At 34.8% G+C, this 20,716-nt stretch overlaps 2 protein-coding genes across 13 annotated transcripts in view; one reads left to right on the top strand and one right to left on the bottom strand.

The window, feature by feature from the left end:
* Positions 1-20,716, bottom strand: part of LOC135844912 (uncharacterized) — a 145,717-nt gene that overhangs the window by 81,746 nt on the left and 43,255 nt on the right. Inside the window, exon 4 of one of the 8 annotated variants that reach the window (XM_065363308.1) lies at positions 351-2,196. The exons of 5 other annotated variants lie outside the window; for them this stretch is intronic. In XM_065363308.1, the coding sequence (XP_065219380.1) occupies positions 514-2,178 (1,665 nt within the window). In that variant the 5' untranslated portion in view covers positions 2,179-2,196 and the 3' untranslated portion in view covers positions 351-513. Of the gene's footprint in view, positions 1-350; positions 2,197-6,780; positions 8,699-18,238; positions 20,500-20,716 lie in introns of those variants that run through there. 2 more of the 8 variants (XM_065363302.1, XM_065363300.1) reach the window with 2 other exon arrangements.
* LOC135844857 (uncharacterized) lies at positions 12,025-16,513 on the top strand. 5 transcript variants are annotated; one of them, XM_065363237.1, is made up of 7 exons: positions 12,025-12,242; positions 12,488-12,579; positions 12,685-12,849; positions 13,238-13,619; positions 13,777-13,907; positions 15,872-16,105; positions 16,202-16,513. In XM_065363237.1, the coding sequence occupies exons 2-7, from the start codon at positions 12,541-12,543 to the stop codon at positions 16,250-16,252; spliced, it is 1,002 nt and encodes a 333-aa protein (XP_065219309.1). In that variant the 5' UTR covers positions 12,025-12,242; positions 12,488-12,540; the 3' UTR covers positions 16,253-16,513. The 5 variants fall into 5 exon arrangements, with proteins under 5 accessions (XP_065219309.1, XP_065219308.1, XP_065219310.1 ...); XM_065363236.1 differs by having other exon boundaries at positions 12,026-12,242; positions 12,488-12,589; XM_065363235.1 differs by lacking the exon at positions 12,025-12,242 and adding an exon at positions 12,321-12,356 and having other exon boundaries at positions 12,488-12,589.

Below are 20,716 nucleotides of genomic sequence, written 5' to 3'. Positions count from 1 at the left end.
CAGCTATCTTGGTCAATTTGGTGAAATTTTGATTTTTTACCTCATTTTTGACCTAAATTTGATTTTCAAAAATTCATCAAAAATCGAAAAACGCACTTTAGCACTTGAAATGTTGACAGGTGATAAATGGCCGCCATGTTGTAAGTGGGGCCACTTTTTTTTTTTGAGTACAAGGGCTAGAAATGTTCTTTAGGACTCCCCCTTTAAGAAAAAATTTGCCCCGGAGGATCGACGGGGGGGGGGGTGCAATTTATCCTTAAGTGGGCTCCCCGACTAACAATCGAAATTGAAAAAAAAATCATAATACAAAAATTTCGAATTCAACAATGAAATTAAGAAATACAAGAATTACGAATCGTATTTATTTTAGCGACAATTAATACATAGAAAAGAACTAAAAATAAAAAAGAAGAGAAAAATTGATGCACATTCTTACCCTACTCGACTAAATTAAACCAAAAAAAAGTTACTTATCAATTAAAGCGTCAATTTAAACTTAAAATTTGAGATTTCTCAACACTCGTCCGAACACCATTTCAAAAACGACATCCAACCAGAATCGTTAAAAACATCCGGAATATCACATTTCGACGCTTTGGCCATCTCAACACCAAGCTGTAGAAACTTGTTTTTATACAGCTTGAAATCATCGTCGTTACAACTACACATCGACACAGCATCCTTCAGCCAACCAAACATATCACTTCCAGTAAAATTGTAAAATGATTTCAAGCAATTTACCGACGACAAAACTTCTATTTTAAATTCGTTAGCTGATCGAATATTTTCAAACGATCCTTCGATGAAATCAACGAGCTGGTTTGGCGGAGGAAATATCGAACCACCATTTTCAAACTTTTCGGTCCATTTGGAGAAATTATTTCGTAGAAACGCTTGCTTGGTTTTCATAATTCTACCAGGATCTGACGCAAATATGCTTATAAAATGATCTATTTCTGAGAATCGCATTTCCCTCAACAAAGTGAAGCAGTAGTTTGATGCTTCGTGATCATTCATTTCCAGAATTTTCCTCTTGAATTCTTCAGATCTTTCTTCTTCACAACATGTGTTCATAAATTGCACGAAACAATCCGTGGGATACCTCTTAAACAAATCGAACCATTTCGTAGACCAAAACTTGTATCCTTTATAATCAGGATGATAGGTTGATAAAATGGCAACGTCTAATCTTATGTCCGTCAAGTTCGAATAACGATCCCACCAGTCCTGCTTTAAGTACTCATTGAATACAGCTTTTTGCAATCTGTATGGAGCAAGACTGAAGATTTCCACGGCCAGAGGAATAAAGTCAGCCGATTCAAATTGAGACTTTCCGCAATTCAGAAGTTCTTCGATTAGATAAGAAAATTTATCGTTACTATAGTTGTCTCGTATACGTATCCAAACTTGCACCACAAAATCTGCATGCATCCAAAACCTTATCAAATATTGCATAATGTGCAAGTCAATAGTGAAGTGCCGTGGGTTACCAAATTCTTCGTTAGTTAATTTCTTCAGAAAATTAACCCAATTTTTGAATGGCATTTCAAACAGATGCGATTCTCGGAGGAAAATAATTCGTTCTCTCAAATGTAACCGATTCAAGAAATAATCATTAGTGCAAACTGGATAAGCGAAGTCGCGTGTCAATATATTCTTGTTAATATAACTAGTTAATTCGGCACCATCAACGATGACACATTCCCAATAATACAGCAATGGATAATATCGTTCTGTATTTTTTAAAGTTCCCAAATTCGACCTCAACGTTCGGATCTCCGTTTCCAAACAATGATTACAAGCAATTCTGTACTTTTCCAGGGCATTCAAGCCGTCTTGTTTCAGCATTTCTCGAGCGGTTTTTTCGTCATTAATGGTACCATCGGTAGACCAAATCAACACGTGGTAATATTCGTGAGCTCGACCACCCCGTGTATCGAAGAATATCTCTCTATCATAAAACCTGCTCCACGATTTGATTCGGTACGTTACCATTGGCATAAATCGTTCGATGTTTTGCTCTATGACTGGTGGCAATGCGATGATCTCTCGAATTTTTTTAGGATTGGTTGGGTTCATGCGGGAACACAACACCGCAGCAGACACCACCGAAGCTGTATGTTCTAAGGAGCACGGATTCTGCAGAAAATTGCACAGATGAGGTTCGAGGGACGACATGATTTCACTCGACGTAATCTGAAATTATGACGGGTTGTCGTTAGAAAACTGCTAACGAAATTCATCATTACATAAACAATTCGTTTCTAAGAAATCAATGAGCGACGAGTAAAAATGAGTTGTACTTGACGGTAAACTTCACACTCGTGTTTCAATTTTCAAACTTCATGACACTTTTTTCGCAGCATTCAACGCAATCAAGAACGCCGAACTCAGCGTGGAAAAAAGCTATCCAGAATTTATACAAATTCTAAAAAAAAATACCCAATTACTCGACAAAATTATTAATTTTTGATGTCAGAAGTTGATTTTGTTGGCACGGGCATTTGCTAGTTTTCGATATTTTCAAAATTCAAACAGTAATTTTCGAATAATTTTAGAAAAGAAACCCATAAGCGCGATCGAAGCGAGGGCAAAAGCTCTCGAATATTAATAATTCAAAAAAATATTTAAAAATCATTTTGGATGTGATAAGTTCATTTTTTTCAGCTCTGACAATTTTTTCAATTGAAACAATAATTTTTTAGAAATTTAAATTCTAGAATACTTGAAAAAAAAATCAACTTGAGTCCATCGAGGCAGAAACATTGAAAAATGTGGTATTCGAGAAGTAAATTGACGTTGTTTTCATGAGAAAAATCTGTTTTTTTGGACCATTTTTGATATTCTTGAAATTTGAGTCAAAAGCTTCATTTTCAATGTACACCTAAAGTAATCTGAAAGCTGACAAAAATGATAACGGAGCGAGACGACGTAGGTATTTAAAGTTCAAATTACATAAAATTTTTCATGAAAATATTAATTCAAATCGGTAGGTAGCTCTTCCAATTCAACTCCTACACATTGAAATTCGATATCTACTAGTTTTTGGCTAATTTGGGGCTTCCAGCGATTATTCAATTTTCTCCAGAAAGAAATTTTTACCTCGTTGATCGTTTTAGGTGGTTCTTACAAAATTGCAGGAGCGTCAGTTCACAAGTGAATTTTTGGTAAATTTAAAAATTCGAGAAAGTGAAAAAAAGTTGAAGGAATCTTGAAAGATGCACAACAAAGATGGACAAGAAGGTACCCAATAAGCACTGAGCAAAAGTATAGGTGCCAGTGTTCCTTTTCAATTCTTACAAAACGATTGAAAATTTCATGGAGAAAATGTGAAAAATCGCTGGAGGCTCTAAAATAGCCCAAAATTACTAGTTGTTGATGTGTGACGTGTGAGAGTTGATTTAAATCCATCATTTTTAATGGTTCGCCGCTCAAAAAAATTTATATTTCATGAGAATGATGTCAAAATCGCGCTAGAATCAGAGTTTTTAAATTTTTTGAATTTTGAAAAATGTTTAAAACATTTAAAAAAGGAGCTTTAGCTCTTGAAATTTCGGTTACGGGAATTTTAGGACGAGTACCTTTCGTCTAACTTCACTGGGTAAAAATTTTCAAAGATCTGCTGGAAGTGCTGGAGGCTTCGAAACTACTCAAAAACGGTACGATACGGTGCAGATTTCAATCGGCAGAGGAGGGAGAAGAGGGTATAAAATGGGGTACGTGCGACGTACTCGCCAATTTTCAACAATTTACATCAATTTGGCAAAACTTTGTGATTTTTTCTCATTTACCTGTAGGTCATAACTTTGTTTTTAAAAATTCATCAAAAATCGAAAAGTGCACTTTAGTCCCTGAAAGTTTTGCTACTGATGTACTTTCGCATGCCTTCTAGATTTTGCTTTACTTGGTTGAAAAACTTTTCAAGTATGTACTAATTTTCAAAGAGGGGGAGGGGGATGAAAAAACATTTCGAACAATCTATAAAACTATGATGAAAGGCAAGAGCGCTGATAATGAAATCACGATTCCGAAAGTCGTGAGACCTAAAACTGACATCCGTAGAAGGGGGGGGGGGGGGAGAATACACGATGGACAAAATCAGAAATGTTGAAAAATTTAAAAGTCACATTTCAAAAGTCGAATTGTATTTTTCAAAAATTTCGATCCCTAAGATACCTTTTAGGGGTCTTGAATTTCAATTTTTTTCAAAATTTTGGGTCCCTCTTCTTTGGCTTGTTGGATTCAATTTTGATTTTAGATTCAAAGCTCATTTCAAAACCAGAATCAGCGATTTCGAAAATTCCCCGTTCAATACCCTTGCCGATTAAAAGCGTTCCTTTTTGAAATCTGTTTGACTTCAAAATCAAAATTTATTGCATTGCCCAAAATTTTGGTCCCAAGCCCACTGAAAGAGGTTTAATACCTACCTATATATTAGTGATTTTGGGATCATACAGATTTCAGAACTGAAGCGGATGCCTTTAAAAAAATTTGCCCTGAAACTACATACTTAGGTATTCCGTGTAAAAATAAGAATCTCGAAAAGGAGGCTACGAAAATTTTCATACACAAAAACGTGAAATTATGAATGACCCAGTTATCTTTATTGCCATCAATGTTCAAACAGTTATAAAACCCCTATCGGCCCCACCCATGCCACTTCCTGTTCCTCCACCCACAGTAACACATACTCAGTCTGGCCGCATAAAGTAAACCTGTTTTCTGTTTTAGTTCTCAGTAACAATAACGATGTCGAAGTATTTCTTTTTTCACGTCGATGTTTCCATCTCTACTTCTACTACGCATTTTTTTTATAGGTATTTTTATTTTACTTTATTGTTTTTTTCTTTTCCTATCGCTGTCGCTAGAGGCAGAGCTATGCGGAGTTCTTCTAAATGTCCTAATCGTCCACAGTTCACTTTTGTCACGTTCCGATCCTGCCACCATCCTCCTGCACTCGCCTGTTCTATCTTTTTTCAAACCTTTTTTCGCTACCTTCTGCTCCTCTCACCCTGTCTGCTCTCTAGCCAGTCCAGCCGACCATTGAAATTTAACAAGTCCTGTTTTTGCTAAAATTGTGAAAAAGTTCCAAGCTTCCCAAAATTATAAAATAAAGTCATATTCTTTTGACAAAATTATCAATAAGATCCTGCTTTTTTTCCAAAATTGACAGAGATAGTCCCAAATTTTACTAAAATTGTCAGAAAGCTTTATTTTTGCAAATTTGTCAAAAGTTCTAATTTTGGCCAAAATTGCTAAGAAGTTCCTGTTTTTTTTTTTATATCAATTTACGGAATAATTTTATTTGGGACATTTTTCGTATTTTCGTCATTACAATAATATGAACATTCGGACAGTATTTTTTTCCTAAAATTTCCAACAAAGTCGTGTTTTTTGGCGTGATTATCAAAAAGTTTAATTTTTGCCAGAGTAATATTATTGTCGAAAGGTCGTAATTTTCTTAAAGTCGTGAAAGTTACATTTTTTGGTCCCATGTGTACTTTTTCCTCAAAATTGACAAAAAGTAGAATTTTCGTACATCAAGTCCTGTTATTTTTTTCGTGACAAAAATTCGAAACAATCCCGCTGTTTTGTCTGAATTTCTATAAAACAAAAAAAGTCCAATAATGTTCTACAAAAACTTCCAAAATAGTATCAATTTATACAAAAATTGTCAAGAAGACCCATTTCTTGTCAGAAGTTGAATGTAAAAAAATTCTAATTTTTGGTAAAATAGCCCAGAAGGTTCTGTTTTTTTTTTTTTTAGATTTTTATGAAGAAATTCCTTCTGATTTGACTTAACAACTGAAAAATATCGATTTTTCTCTCATCAGTCCTGTTTTCTTGCAAAATTGCTAAAAAAGAAGTCCTAATATTTTTTTTTGTGATGAAACTTCAAAAAAATCCTGCTGTTTTGCCTGAATTTCTATACATACTTATATGTAAAAAAAAAACAATAATGTTCTACAAAAATTTCCGAAAAAGTATAAATTTTTACAAAAATTGTCAAGAAGATCCATTTTTTGTCATAAGCTGAATGTTATTTTTGGTAAAAAATAGCCCAGAAAGTTCGGGTTTTTTGCCAGAATTGTCGAAAAGATTCGTGTTGTGTGAGAATTGTCTAAAAATCTAGTTTTCTAAATTATGTTAAAAATCCTATTTTTCGCCAAAATTGCCAAAAAATCAGGCCTTTTTTGCTATTTTCTCTCGAAATTGTGAAAAATCTTCGTTTTTGTGAAAATTGGCCAAATGCTTCACTTTATAGTACTTTGTCAAAAGTCTATATTTCTGCACAAAATCGTTATTTTTGTAAAAATTTTTGTTTTTTTTTTAGTTACCAAATATCGCCAAAACAGAATGTTCCCTTTTATTGTAAGATGACTACAAAATTCCTGTTTTTTTTGCACAAGTTTTTAAAATAATGAATTTTTTTTTGTCAAAATCAAAATTTCCGAAAAAAGTCCAAGTTTTTGTCAAAATTGTGAATGAGACTAATTTTCTGTCAAAATTGTGTAAAAATCTTTATTTTTGCCGAATTTGTGCACAAGTCTCACTTCATGTCCAAAAAGTCCTGTTTCTCATCAAATTGTCAAAAAAGTATAATATTCGACGAAATTGTCAAAAAGGTCTTTTTTTCAAAACTTTCACATTATTAAAACCAAAATTGTCAGAATTTCATGAAAAACCTCAAAACTTGTTATTAAAATGGTTTATTTTGAATTTTTTTCAAATTTTCAAAAAAATATAATAGATATTATTAATTGACACCGTGGATTCAATTAGGAGAACTAAACGAAATGCAAATCGAGTATATTTTGTAGTAAAAATGAATAATAATAGGTATAAAATAAAAATCAAAAAGAAAACTTGAAACACACTTACGAGTATATCTACTCTACTCAACTAAATTAAACAAAACAATTACGTCATTAAGTAATTAAAGAGTCCATTTTAACGAAAACTTCGACATTTCTAAATTCTCACCCGAACACCATTCCAAAAACGACTTCCAACCGGGATCTTTGAAAACATCCGCAATTTCAGACGATTTCGCCAGCTCAACATCGAGCTGTAAAAACTTGTTTTTATACAGCTTGAAATCATCATCGTTATAATTACGCAGCCAAACAGACTCCTTCAGCCAACTAAACACATCGTTTCCAGCAACCTTGTAACGTGCATTCAAACAATTTACCGATGATAACACTTCTGTTTTAAATTCGTTTGCTAATCGAATATTTTCAAACGATCTTTCGATAAAATCAACGAGCTGACTTGACGCTGGAATGATCACATCATCTTTTTCAAACCAATCTGCCCGCTCGATCAAGTTCTTTCGTAGTATTATCTGCTTGGTTTTCATAATACTGTCCTTATCTGACGAAAAAATACCGAGAAAATTATCCAATTCGGCGAATCGCATTTCTCTCAACAACGTGTAGCAGTATTCCGATGCCTTATCGTCATTCATTTCCATAACTTTCTTCTTGAATTCTTCACTTCCTTCTTTTCCACAATACGCGTCCATCAATTGCACGAAACAATCCACCGGATGCTTCGTGAAGAAATCGAACCATCTTTCAGGCCAGAACTGATCCCGTTTATAATTCGGATTAGCGTATGATAAAATGGCCACGTCTAATCCAACCTCGGTCAAGTTCGATTTACGATTCCACCATTTATCGAAAAAGTAATCGTTGTACGTAGCAAATTGTAAATAACTAGGAGCCAGATGGAGGATTTCCACAGCGAGAGAAACATGATCGGCCGAATGAGAAGGAAACAGCTGGCAGAAGATATATTCTGTCATCAGATGATGAAACGAGGTGTCGTGAAAGTCTTCTCCTACACGTATCCAAACCTGCTTCACAAAATCAGCATGCGTCCAAAACCTCATCAAGTATAGCATTAGATGTAGATCGAGATACATGGAACAGAAGTATTTCTGGTTATTGCAGAACAACGACATAAATTGTTGGTTGGTTAATTTCATTAGAAACTTTTCCCAACTCTTGAACGTCATTTTCTGCAGATACGCTTTTCCAAGATAATTGACTCTTTTTTCGAAATTCAAACGATCCAAGAAATAATCAACGGCGCAAACTGGGTACGCGTATTTACCATTTAATATATGCGTGTTGATATATGTAATGAATCCGGTAGTCCTCTTCTTTCTGCGAACCGATTCCCAATAATGCAACAACGCGTATCGTTCAGCTTTTCCCATGTCTATTTCGGTTTTCAAATTCGACCTCAACTTTTTGATCTCGTTTTGTAAACAATGATTACACGCGATTCTGTATTTCTCTTCGGCATTCAAATCGTCTCGCTTCAGCATTTCTCGAGCGGTTTCTTCGTCGTTAATGGTACCATCTGCTGACCAGACCAACACGTGGAAGTATTCGTGAGCTCGACTACTCGGTTTATCGAAGAATATCTCTCTATCGTAAAAATCATTCCACCATGTAATTTGCTCTTTTACTAGCGGCATAAATCGTTCGATCTTTTTCTCGATGGTTGGATGCAATGAGACGATGTCTTTCACTTTTTCGGCAGGGTTGGTTGGGTTCAACGTGACAGCTCGACGATACAACACTGCAGCAGATATTACCGAAGCTGTAGTTTCTAGTCTACACGGATTCCGCGGAAAATTAGTGCCCACTGGTTGAGAAGAAGACATGATTCACACTTTGATAATCTGAAAATAAAATGTTCTCGTAGTAAAAAAATTCCAACTGCGTGGTTCAATCAAATCAACGATACACTACTTGATAGTCTACAAAACTAAAAGCAGAAAGTATCCAGTTCAATCAAAGTTTACCATGCTCACTAATAGACTACAGTTCTAAAGGCAAAAAGTATTCAGTCGATTGGAATGTTTGCAGTCCAAAAAACCAAAATGTGGGTCCATAAACATAAAGTCAGAAAATTTTCAAAGTTGTGTCATGCAGCCAATCAAAACGAGTTGGAATTTCACGTGAAATTCAAATATTTCAACGAATATTTTTTTTGCACTTTTTTAAAGAATTATGAATCCAAAATGACTTCAGGTTTTTAAGAAAAAGGAGTCATGCGACCCATCAAGATGAATTAAAATTTCGAAGAAATTCAACAATTTCCATCAAAACTTTTTTCGACCAATTTTGAATAACTCTCAGCCGAAATCGCAGATTTTGCGTTTCAACATGAGACTTGCACGAACTTTTTCAAACTTTACAAAGGTAGATCGAAAGATCATGCAAAAATTTATCACCTGTCAAAATTTCAAGTGCTAAAGTACGTTTTTCGATTTTTGGTGAATTTTTGAAAATCGAATATAGGCCAAAAATGAGGGAAAAAATCAAAATTTTACCAAATTGACCAAGAAAGCTGAAATTTGGGATATACCCTATTTTCGACATGCCAAATCGATTGGATACGGTTTCAACCCGTTTTGAGCAGTTCTGGAGCCTCCAGCAGATTTTTGAAACTCGAAATTCCCACAAAATTCCATTAAATTGGAGTTGTAAAGCTAAAATTTATTCTAAAAGCTAATTTCAATACGCTACGAAGTACTGCAGGTGAATTTCAAGTCGTTTTGGATCCTCCAGCGACTTTTTGAAAATTCCTGAAGCATGCAGCAGATTTTTAAAACTTTAAATTTTCACAAAATTTCATCAAATGGAGATGGAAATCTGAAATTTACTTCACACTCCAATTTTAACACCCTCTGAAGACGACTTCAGGTGGACACAAGTAATTTTAGGGCCTCCAACGACTTTTTTTGGAAATTACTGGAGCCTCCAGCAGATTTTTGAAATTTTTTAATTTTTACAAAATTTCATCAAATGGAGTTGGCAAGCTGAAATTTACTTCGCAGACTACATGGTGGTTTCAAATGGTTTTGAAGCTTCCAGCTACTTTTAGGAAATTTCAATTTTCCAAAAAAACGTCATACAACCTTTCAAAAAGTTGCTGGAGGCTCCAAAACGATTTGAAATTCACCAGCAGTCAACTTCGTAACGTATTGAAACTAGTTTGCAGAATGAGTTTCGACTCTCCATCTTAGTTTGATGATATTTTGGGAAATTTCACGTTTCAAAAATCTACTGGAGGCTCCAGTAATTTCCAAAAAAAAGTCGTTGGAGGCCCTAACATTACTTGTGTCCACCTGAAGTCGTCTTCAGAGGGTGTTAAAATTAGAGTGTGAAGTAAATTTCAGATTTCCATCTCCATTTGATGAAATTTTGTGAAAATTTAAAGTTTTAAAAATCTGCTGCAGGCTTCAGGAATTTTCAAAAAGTCGCTGGAGGATCCAAAACGACTTGAAATTCACCTGCAGTACTTCGTAACGTATTGAAATTAGCTTTTAGAATAAATTTTAGCTTTATAACGCCAATTTGATGGAATTTTGTGGGAATTTCAAGTTTCAAAAATCTGCTGGAGGCTCCAGAACTGCTCAAAACGGGTTGAAACCGTTTTCAATCGATTTGGCATGTCGAAAATAGGGTATATCCCAAATTTCAGCTTTCTTGGTCAATTTGGTAAAATTTTGATTTTTTCCCTCATTTTTGGCCTGTATTCGATTTTCAAAAATTCACCAAAAATCGGAAAAGGCACTTTAGCACTTGAAATTTTGACAGGTGATAAATTTTTGCATGATCTTTCGATCTACCTTTGTAAAGTTTGAAAAAGTTCGTGCAAGTCCCATGTTAAAACGCAAAATCTGCGATTTCGGCTGACCTGTCAATTAAAATGACCGCCATTATGTAAGTAAGGTCAACTTTTTTTTTGGCAAGTTTGCTTTAAAATGTTCCTTAGGATGTCCCCTTTAAGAAAAAAGTTGTCCCGGAGGATCGGCTGGGGGGGGGGGGGGGGGTGCAATTACTCCTATTGTCATATGCCGGACTAATAGTGATACGGTCCAGTTTTGTAATCTAATCAATCATAGATACTTTTAACGTCACTTGAAAACTAATTTATGGCTCGACTTTTTTAATCATCGAAAACCTCGAAAATCATGAGTTGACCCTATATTGAGCTCAAAATTATTCAAAAATCAAACGTGCTAACATGATGAAAATTTTTCATTTTTCTACCAAAATTATAACCCACTTTGGTGATTGCATGATACCTCCTTCGAAAACCTCAAAACTCATGACCTCAGGTTGGACTCAAAATTCTTCAAAAATCCTCATAAAAAACACATTCATCGAAATATTTGAATTTTTTGCGAAATTTTTATTTATAACCCATTTTGATAGCATGGCTTTTTTTAAAAACTCTTGAAAATCAAGAGACCCAATTTTGAGCTGGAATCAACACACTTGTTCTTGAAAATCAAAGTCCGATTTTAGACTCAAAATTCTTCAAAAATTTTCAAAAAATATTTTTACACAAATATCTGAATTTTTTTGCAAAATTTCAACCCATTTTGATAAGTCACGTGACACTTTTTCAAAACTCTTGAAAATCAAGGTCTAATTTTGAGCTCGAATCAAGACACTTATTCTTGAAAATCAACACCCAACAATTTTAGAGTAGAAATTCTCAAAAAACATTTTTGCGGAAATATCTGAATTTCTCGCGAAATTTTAACCCATTTTGATACGTCACATGACACCTTTTCAGAGCCCTCACAAATCGAGGCCCAATTTTGAGCTCGAATTAAGATCCTTACTCTTGAAAATCAATATCCAATTAGGTCTCAAAATTCTTCAAAATTACTCGAAAAAAGTCTCGATGGAAATTTCACCCTATTTTGATAAGTTTCATGCCATCTTAAAAATTAAAAAATCAAAAATCACGAAACAAGTTCGGGCTTAAAATTTTCTCAAATAAAAATCAACACTCAATTTTGAGCAATTGAAAATCAATATCCAATTAGACTTATCAATCAATATCATGTTAAAAGCGGCAAGATTTCGTAAGAATTTAATAATGATCTGTTGAAATTCAAGTGGAATACGTCACCCCCATATCTTTTTGACGTTATTAAATGTTAAACTTGGGTAACTATTTTATCTTCTTAAAGTTTCGTGAATTATTGCTCATTAACAAACAGAAACGTTCAGTTCGCTATGTTCATCAACTAAAACACACTAAAGATACGTAATACTTCTGCACACGTATAGTCCAAAACTAACGGTTCAGTTTGCAGTCGTTGCTTTTCGTGCGATCAAATTTTTTGTGAATTTTTTTGAAGCGAGGAAATCGCTATTGCATGAACTTCATTTATAGTTATGTGTTGTTGATTAAGTAATGTAAGTAGTTACTTCGTATCAATAAATTTACACTTCAGAATTTTTTCAATATTTTGAGTTTGACAAAATGACCCAATTTAGGCCTACTCACCGATGATAAAAACTGTTCATTTGGTAAATTCCCCATTTTTTCCTCAATTCATTAGGCAAATCTCTCATTTCTCCCCTACTTCATGCTACAAATTTTCATTCATTCAATTCTTCATTCTGTATCAGTCTGTACATTAGTGCCTTTCGATTTCCAGAACATGAATATCAAGCTCTTTTATCATTTAATAACGGCACATCTCTTATCAGGATGGTGGAGTGTTCCAGGCCAATGTGCCAATCTGAAGATGTTAGATTTGGTATATGTTTAGGAAACATAATTTAATCAATGTACATACGAGGTGGGAGGTGCACCTGCATACATTTACTCCATCGACTGATTTCAATTTTATAGGAGGATCTAGAAGTACTCGCAATGGTAACAGACAGACCCGCTGCGTACCGAGCAATGAGGGACAGGTTGATTGGTCTAAGACACCAGTTGGGTGGAAGGCTTGATGAAAAAAGGGAGTCTCATGATGTTGCAAAGGTTGAAGATGCGAAAAATTTAGTACAAATGGTAAGTAAACTGTTGATAAATTCAAACATCTGAAATCCAAATCAAACCTCTGAACTCTCAATCTTCAGCTAAGTAAGTATGTACAAGCACTTTTGCAATTGAAATGGAAAATTTCTTCTAAAAAGTTGAAAATATGAGGAAAATTAAGTGAAATTTTCAATTAAAAAAATCTTGACTTTTGCTTTACTTGAAAAAAAATGACATTTCTTCACACGTAAATTGCCTCATCATGACTAGGACTATAAACATCTCAAATTTTCTTAAATTAATAAAAAAAAAACCGTCAAAAACTTCAAATTTTTATAAAATTCATACCAAAAATACCGTATAAATGATTACATCTCTCGTATTTACCTCTAATCAGCAACCAAGTGAATTGTTTTTACAGGCTGCCTATGTCCCAATTGTCCAAAGGGTTAAACTACGAGAATGGATTTTTGCCATTGAAAGAAACTTTCCGAACTGGTTGAGATATCTCGAAGTCAATCGTTTAATTGCGTGGGTATTAGCTCTAAAATTCGCCCAAGAACCAATTTTCGACGATCTGCGACGTCTGCTAAAAGCACGTAGGCTAACAATGGATACATTTGCAAATGAAATGTATTCCATTTACGAGGACACGCCTTCATCAATCCCACATAAATTGCCCGATGTCCCCGATCCAAAGCCAGACAACATTCCACGAGTATGCCAATTAGTTGCCGGAAACAACGAAGATAAGGAAGCTGCGTGCGTTGTTCTATTACATGCTTTGTTTGGTACAACTGAGGGTAGGTTTACAATTACATGTACTATACTACAATATCCGCATTACTGTACAAAAACATAATTTTTAATCAGCAATGAGAACGCTATAAAATGTACCCTGGTTCCTTTTTTATTATCACCAATAATCTTGGCATGATTTTTACTCGATTATGTTTACAGTTCCATCAACGAGTGTTGAACCCACTTCAACAACTCCTGATCTTTACCCTACGAAATTTTACGTAATGATCAAGCATTATAAAGAAACAACGGAGGAAGGACGTGAATTCGCTTCGAATAAATTTTCAAAAGTGAGTATTTTTTAGGAAAATAATATTTTGTCCGTCATAGTCCGGCATATGACAATAGGAGTAATTGCACCCCTCCCCCCCGCCGATCCTCCGGGACAACTTTTTTCTTAAAGTGGACATCCTAAGGAACGTTTTAAAGCAAACTTGCCCAAAATAAAGTTAGCCTTACTTACAAAATGGCGGCCATTTTGATTGACAGGTCAGCCGAAATCGCAGATTTCGCGTTTCAACATAGGACTTGCACGAAATTTTTCAAACTTTACAAAGGTAGATCGAAAGATCATGCAAAAATTCATCACCTGTCAAAATTTCAAGTGCTAAAGTGCGTTTTTCGATTTTTGGTGAATTTTTTAAAATCAAATTTAGGCCAAAAATGAGAGAAAAAATCAAAATTTTACCAAATTGACCAAGAAAGCTGAAATTTGGGATATACGCTATTTTCGACATGCCAAATCGATTGGAAACGGTTTCAACCCGTTTTGAGCAAATCTGGAGCCTCCAGCAGAATTTTGAAACTCGAAATTCCCACAAAATTTCATCAAATTGGAGTTGTAAAGCTGAAATTTATTCTAAAAACTAATTTCAATACGCTACGGAAGTACTGCAGGTAAATTTCAAGTCATTTTAGAGCCTCCAGCGACTTTTTTGAAAATTACTGGAGCCTCCAGTAGTTTTTTGAAACTTGAAATTTCCATCAAACTAAGATGGAGAGTCGAAATTCATTCTGCAAACTAATTTCAATACGCTACGAAGTTGACTGCTGGTGGATTTCAAGTTATTTTAGAGCCTCCGCCGACTTTTTTGAAAAATACTGGAGCCCTCAGCCGATTTTTTAAATTTTAATTTTCACAAAATTTCATCAAACTGAGATGGAGAGTCGAAATTCATTCTGCAAACCAATTTTAACACCCTCTGAAGACGACTTCTGGTGGATTCAAGTCATTTTAGAACCTCCAGCAACTTTTTGGAAAATTACTTGAGCCTCCAGTATATTTTTGAAACTTTAAATTTCCCCAACATTAATTTATCAGATGGAGTTGGCAAGCTGAAATTTACTTCGACGACTACATGGTGGTTTCAAATGGTTTTAAAGCTTCCAGCAACTTTTAGAAAATTTCAATTTTCCAAAAAAAAACGCCATATAACCTTTCAAAAAGTCGCTGGAGGCTCAAAAACGACTGGAAATCCACCAGCAGTCAACTTCGTAGCGTATTGAAATTAGTTTGCAGAATGAATTTCGACTCTCCATCTCAGTTTGATGAAATTTTGGAGAAATTTCAAGTTTCAAAAATCTACAGGAGGCTTCAGGAATTTTCAAAAAGTCGCTGGAGGCTCCAAAACGACTTGAAATTTACCCGCAGTACTTCCGTAGCGTATTGAAATTAGTTTTTAGAATAAATTTCAGCTTTACAACTCCAATTTGATGAAATTTTGTGGGAATTTCGAGTTTCAAAAATCTGCTGGAGGCTCCAGATTTGCTCAAAATGGGTTGAAACCGTTTCCAATCGATTTGGCATGTTGAAAATAGCGTACATCCCAAATTTCACCTTTCTTGGTCAATTTGGTAAAATTTTGATTTTTTCCCTCATTTTTGGCTTAAATTCGATTTTCAAAAATTCACCAAAAATCGAAAAACGCACTTTAGCACTTGAAATTTTGACAGGTGATGAATTTTTGCATGATCTTTCGATCTACCTTTGTAAAGTTTGAAAAATTTCGTGCAAGTCCTATGTTGAAACGCACCTGTCAATCAAAATGGCCGCCATTTTGTAAGTAAGGCTAACTTTATTTTGGGCAAGTTTGCTTTAAAATGTTCCTTAGGATGTCCACTTTAAGAAAAAAGTTGTCCCGGATGATCAGCAGGGGGGGGGGGGTGCAATTACTCCTACTGTCATATGCCGGACTATCAGTATGATTGTAGTAGGTTTAATATCGTAATGTTTGTATTATGTAATGTATCTCAGATACGAGTAGTAGAAAGTAATTTGGAATTTAAAAAGCAAAACTGCATTATACTAGACAACTTTACTATAGATCATAGTAAAATCGATAATACAGAATTTGGAAAACGACAAAAAGTGAAATTACCGACCATATGTGTAGTTATGCGAATAGGATTCCCTAGAAATTTACGAGGTCAATCTGTTCGCGAATTGCAGAAAAAAATTTTTACAGACGCTATGTCTGTGAAGCAAGGTGTAAGTAAATGAATAATCATTATGAGTATAGGCATCTGTAAAATCATTGTATGTATATGCTATAAATTCGAGTGTCTAACATTCATTCAATTTTAGATAATGACTGACCTGAAAAATGAAGACCCTAGTGCAGAGATTTTTACATAGAATGAATTTATATCTCACGAATAGTTCAGGTTTATTTATGTCAATCTATCTGGCACTGCTGATTCTAAAGGAGAAGGACACTCAACATGAAGCATCAGGTGACATACACGATCCTATAAGCAGCAGGATATCTATGTATCTACAGAAGTGAAAACCAACAAGACCACCAACGCACCAACCAGCCATCCCCATGTTCTTACAATTCCCGCTCAATAGTTGTGTCCAATTTTTCGTAAATTTCATTGAAAATATTTTCATAAATTTTTTTGAATTTTTTTTTCATTAAGTTGGAACACAAACGATTTCAAAAAATACTCAAAACTCGATGATCTGTCTGGGAAATATGGTACTCAAAAGCAGCATACCTACCCATTATCTAATCCAACTAAGATTATAATTCATACGAGAAAATCTCATAAGATGTCATTTTCGCTCAGAATTAATAGCAATACCTTCATATTTTTGATTGGTATAAAATTTTCTTCTAAATGCTACCAGATTCCCGTACCTGAAATTTCTCCATATCTTTACCGCTACTTGAAAAATAATTTATCGATTTGACTTTTTTAATCTTCGAAAACCTTGATGACCCCATTTTGAGCTAAAAATTCTTCAAAAATCAAACGTGCTGATACTTCTTAGGAAAACCGCAAAACTCATGACCCCAGTTTGGGCTAAAAATTCTTCAAATAAAAAACAAATTCATCGAAATAGTATTTGAATTTCTCGTGAAATTTTAAATCATTTTGATAGCATGGCACTTTAAAAATCAAGATCTAATTTTTTTAGCTCGAATCAAGACATTAACCCAATTTTGGACTCAGAATTCTTCAAAAATGCTCGAATATTTTCGTAGAAATATCTGAATTTCTCGCGAAATATCAACCTATTTTGATAGGTCACATGGCACTTTTCAAAACTCTTAAATACCAGGACCTAAATCAAGTGACACTTACTGTTGAAAATCATGACCCAATTTGTTTTCAAAATTCTTCGAAAGTTCTCAAAAAAAAAAAATCTGGATGGAAATTTTCTACCTTCTACCAAAATTGCAACTCATTTTGATAAGTTGCATGACATCTTTTTTGAAAAAAAAATCACAACTCAATTTTGGGCTCAAAATGCTTCAAAAATGCTCAAAAACATATTCGTCAAAATATTTAAATTTCCTGCTAAATTTTAACCCATTTATGCAAGGCGCATGACACGTTTTTTAAAATAATTGAAAGATCAAGACACAAGTTTAGGTTCAGATGTCTTCTCCATAAAATTCTCAAAAACATTTTCTATAAAATTCTGAATCAATTTCTAGCGAAATCGCAACAATTTTAATAAGTCGTGCAACACTTCTTCAAAAATCGTGAAAATCATGATTCAATTTCGGCCTCAAAAGTGTTTAAAAATGTTCCAAAAAATATTTTCCGTCAAAATATTTTGATTTCTAGCGAAATACCTGAAAAATTAACTCAATTTCGGACTCGAAAATTCTCAAAAACCGGTTTTGACAGAAACTGTTGATATTCTTTGAAAATACGGTATAATCGTGACCCAATTTTGAGCCCTGAACGCTCCTCCCCCCTCCTAATGTGCAAGTACAAAAATCCAAACCGAATTCGATTTTTAGAACACCTTTCGACAGTTAGTTTGCAGACTAAAAAATGTTAGGGCATCATTCTCTCGAGAAAAATGAAATCAAAAAATAAACTAAAATCGAAAACTTTAAACAAATTTTTGAAAAATCAAGCTAAAAACTAGAAAACTGAACAAATCTTTGAAAACCAGAAAAAAACTATTTGAAAAATCTGCAAAATTACTCATTTTTAATATTTGTCTATGATAAAAAATCAAAATCAAGTAAGTACCTATTTTTTTAAAAACAGAAAAAACATTTTCAGCAAAATTTTTCTACAACACCTCGTGCATTCATAACTGCGACGTCATTCCAAAATTTCTAACAACTGAAACCAAGTAAAAAATTTCTATATTATTTAGAAAAGAAAAACACAATTTTTTGCAAATTATTTGTCACGTATGGTAAAAAAAGTAAAAAAAAATCGAACAAAAAACATAGATACCTTATACTAATTAACTTTGAATTCAGAAACATTACTTAATTACTTACAACACAAGTAAAGTAATCACATAGAAAAAAAAATCGTTGAAAAACAAATACGAAATAATAATTCCTGGAAGATCAACGCAATCGAAAAAAATGAATAATATTTTAAATTACCCTCACTCATTTTCTCCATCCCCCTCCTCCTCATCACTTAGTCTTACACACATATCGAACCCAGTATCGTACTTAGGATCTTGTAAAACTTTAAATTCATCAAAAAACTTCTCCATTTTCTCTCGAGAACCTAGAGCCCATAACATAATCCTCCTCCAGGCTCGATTCGTATTCGCGTTCACCATCGTTTTCATGAAATCTTCTCTTTCTTCTTCATCTTCTTCAGATTGGGACAGTATACAAAACATTTTGAACATGATGTTTATTTCATGCTTCACCTCCTGCTCACCACACAGACGTTTGCCTACGTGCACGATGTTGTTGAAAATCCTACGTTCGATATATCTTTTTTTGATGAAAGGAACAAAAGCAGCTGAGATCGCGCCCGATTTGCATTCCTCGGGGTCGTCGCCTTCATCTTCGTCTTCGTCACCGTCATTGTCTTTGATTTCGTCGATAAACTTGCCAAAAGCGTCGATCTGTTCGTCACTCGGAATTTCCCAACCATTTATGAATTGTTCGGGCAATCGAACAAAATCCGGTATCATTTTCTTCTTGTAATCTGTCCTTTGGCTCGGTTCGGACAGCAAGATGTCTAGAAACTGGTTTATCTCAATAATGAGTCCAATCTCTAATAATTGTTTCAAACAGGCCTTCATAAGATTAGATTCGATGATTCGTTTCTTAAATTCTTCCCTCGCTTGGGGATCTGGTAGACAGATCTCCAACAGTGTACTCAGAGCAGAAGGACGTACTCCGATGATTAAATTGTTCCATTCTTTAAGCCAGAACCGTGATCGGTACTCGACGTCGCCATCTGATAGAATTTGCAAAAGCATCGCGTCATTTCGCAGTCTGTAATTATCATCTCGCGTGTCGCTGTACCACTTATTCCACTTCAACACGAAGTTGTCGTTTTGTTCGCGAAATAAGAATTGTTTCAAATGACTCGGCGACGTATTCCATACCTCCATCGTGTATTCAGCCATCCAAGACGAACTTCTGTACCCTACGTGCTCCGGGCATTCAAATATAGCCAACAGCATTTGAATATATTGTTTACCACGTAACATAGGCTTGACAAAATTCCAAAACTGCAGACATTGCTCGACAGGCATATCACACGTGATATTCTCCATCATTTCGACCACGTTCTTCACGAAAAGATCTTTCTGCTCGAGTTCGGTATACAAGGGTATAATATGCTTTACTGTACGCATTGGCATAGTCAACATTCTACCATTGGCGAATTCTTGCCTCTCTTCGTCCTCCAATTGGGAGAAAAAATACCTTAAGGCAGTTACGTTGCACGGAGTAGATTCCAGTAAGAATAATTCGAAAGATCGATCATCGTCTTCGGGCATCCCTATGTCTAATCCTTCCCTCGTAGTATCCCAATACAAAATATAGTTATTCTTCGAGAATTCTTCGAGTTCCGTGCAATCGTCGACGTCCAGCCAATCGTACGTATCGTACATGTCGTCAATCTCGTCTTCCATGCAATATTCGCAAGCCATTTTAAATTTCTCTTTTTCGGTCAAATACGTACCACGAATCAGTTTCTCGGCGGTTTTAACGTAATCTATTTCGCCATCGAAATTCCAAACAAATTCGGCTAAGAAATCAGACGTAACGAAACGACGCTCGTTCACGTTACAGAACCACAAGAATACATCTAAAGCTCTTCCTTCGTTTACCGTCACCCAGCGTGAGATTTCCGCACCGACGAAGTTGATCTGATCTGTCATTTCGGAGCGACGAATTACATCGCTGGATGGTAGATTTGATAGCATTTTGTCGACATGATCGTCGATCCAATCTCGCAGTACGAAACTTTTCGATGGATCGCTGATGTTTTCGGCATCGCCATTCAACTCGTCGAAAACCAGCTGCCTTGCTATGAGACGTGTGGATATAAGTTTCAGTTTCGGTGGTGATGAGAGAAACATAAATCTGCCATCGTTGGTTACAGAGTCGTCCATTTTGGGTTATTGTCCGGTGGCGATAGAAAAATCTGAAATTTTACCAAATCTGGTAAGTGATTTTCAACTCACTGAATTCAACACTATGTTTACACAAAGCACCACGCCGTAAGCTTTCAGCTAGCACTAAAAAATACGTAGGCTACTCACTACAATACTTCTAATATTACACATAGACATGTTCAAATTCAACTTTTGATCATTTCCATACGATTTTCATTTTTGGATTTTTAGGGATGTTCTGATTTG

The sequence above is a fragment of the Planococcus citri genome, chromosome 4, assembly GCF_950023065.1.
Source record: "Planococcus citri chromosome 4, ihPlaCitr1.1, whole genome shotgun sequence".
In the NCBI taxonomy this organism is placed as follows: Eukaryota; Metazoa; Arthropoda; class Insecta; order Hemiptera; family Pseudococcidae; genus Planococcus; species Planococcus citri.
The sequence above is the reverse complement of the archived record's forward strand: the minus strand, read 5'-3'. Positions and strand labels throughout refer to the sequence as shown.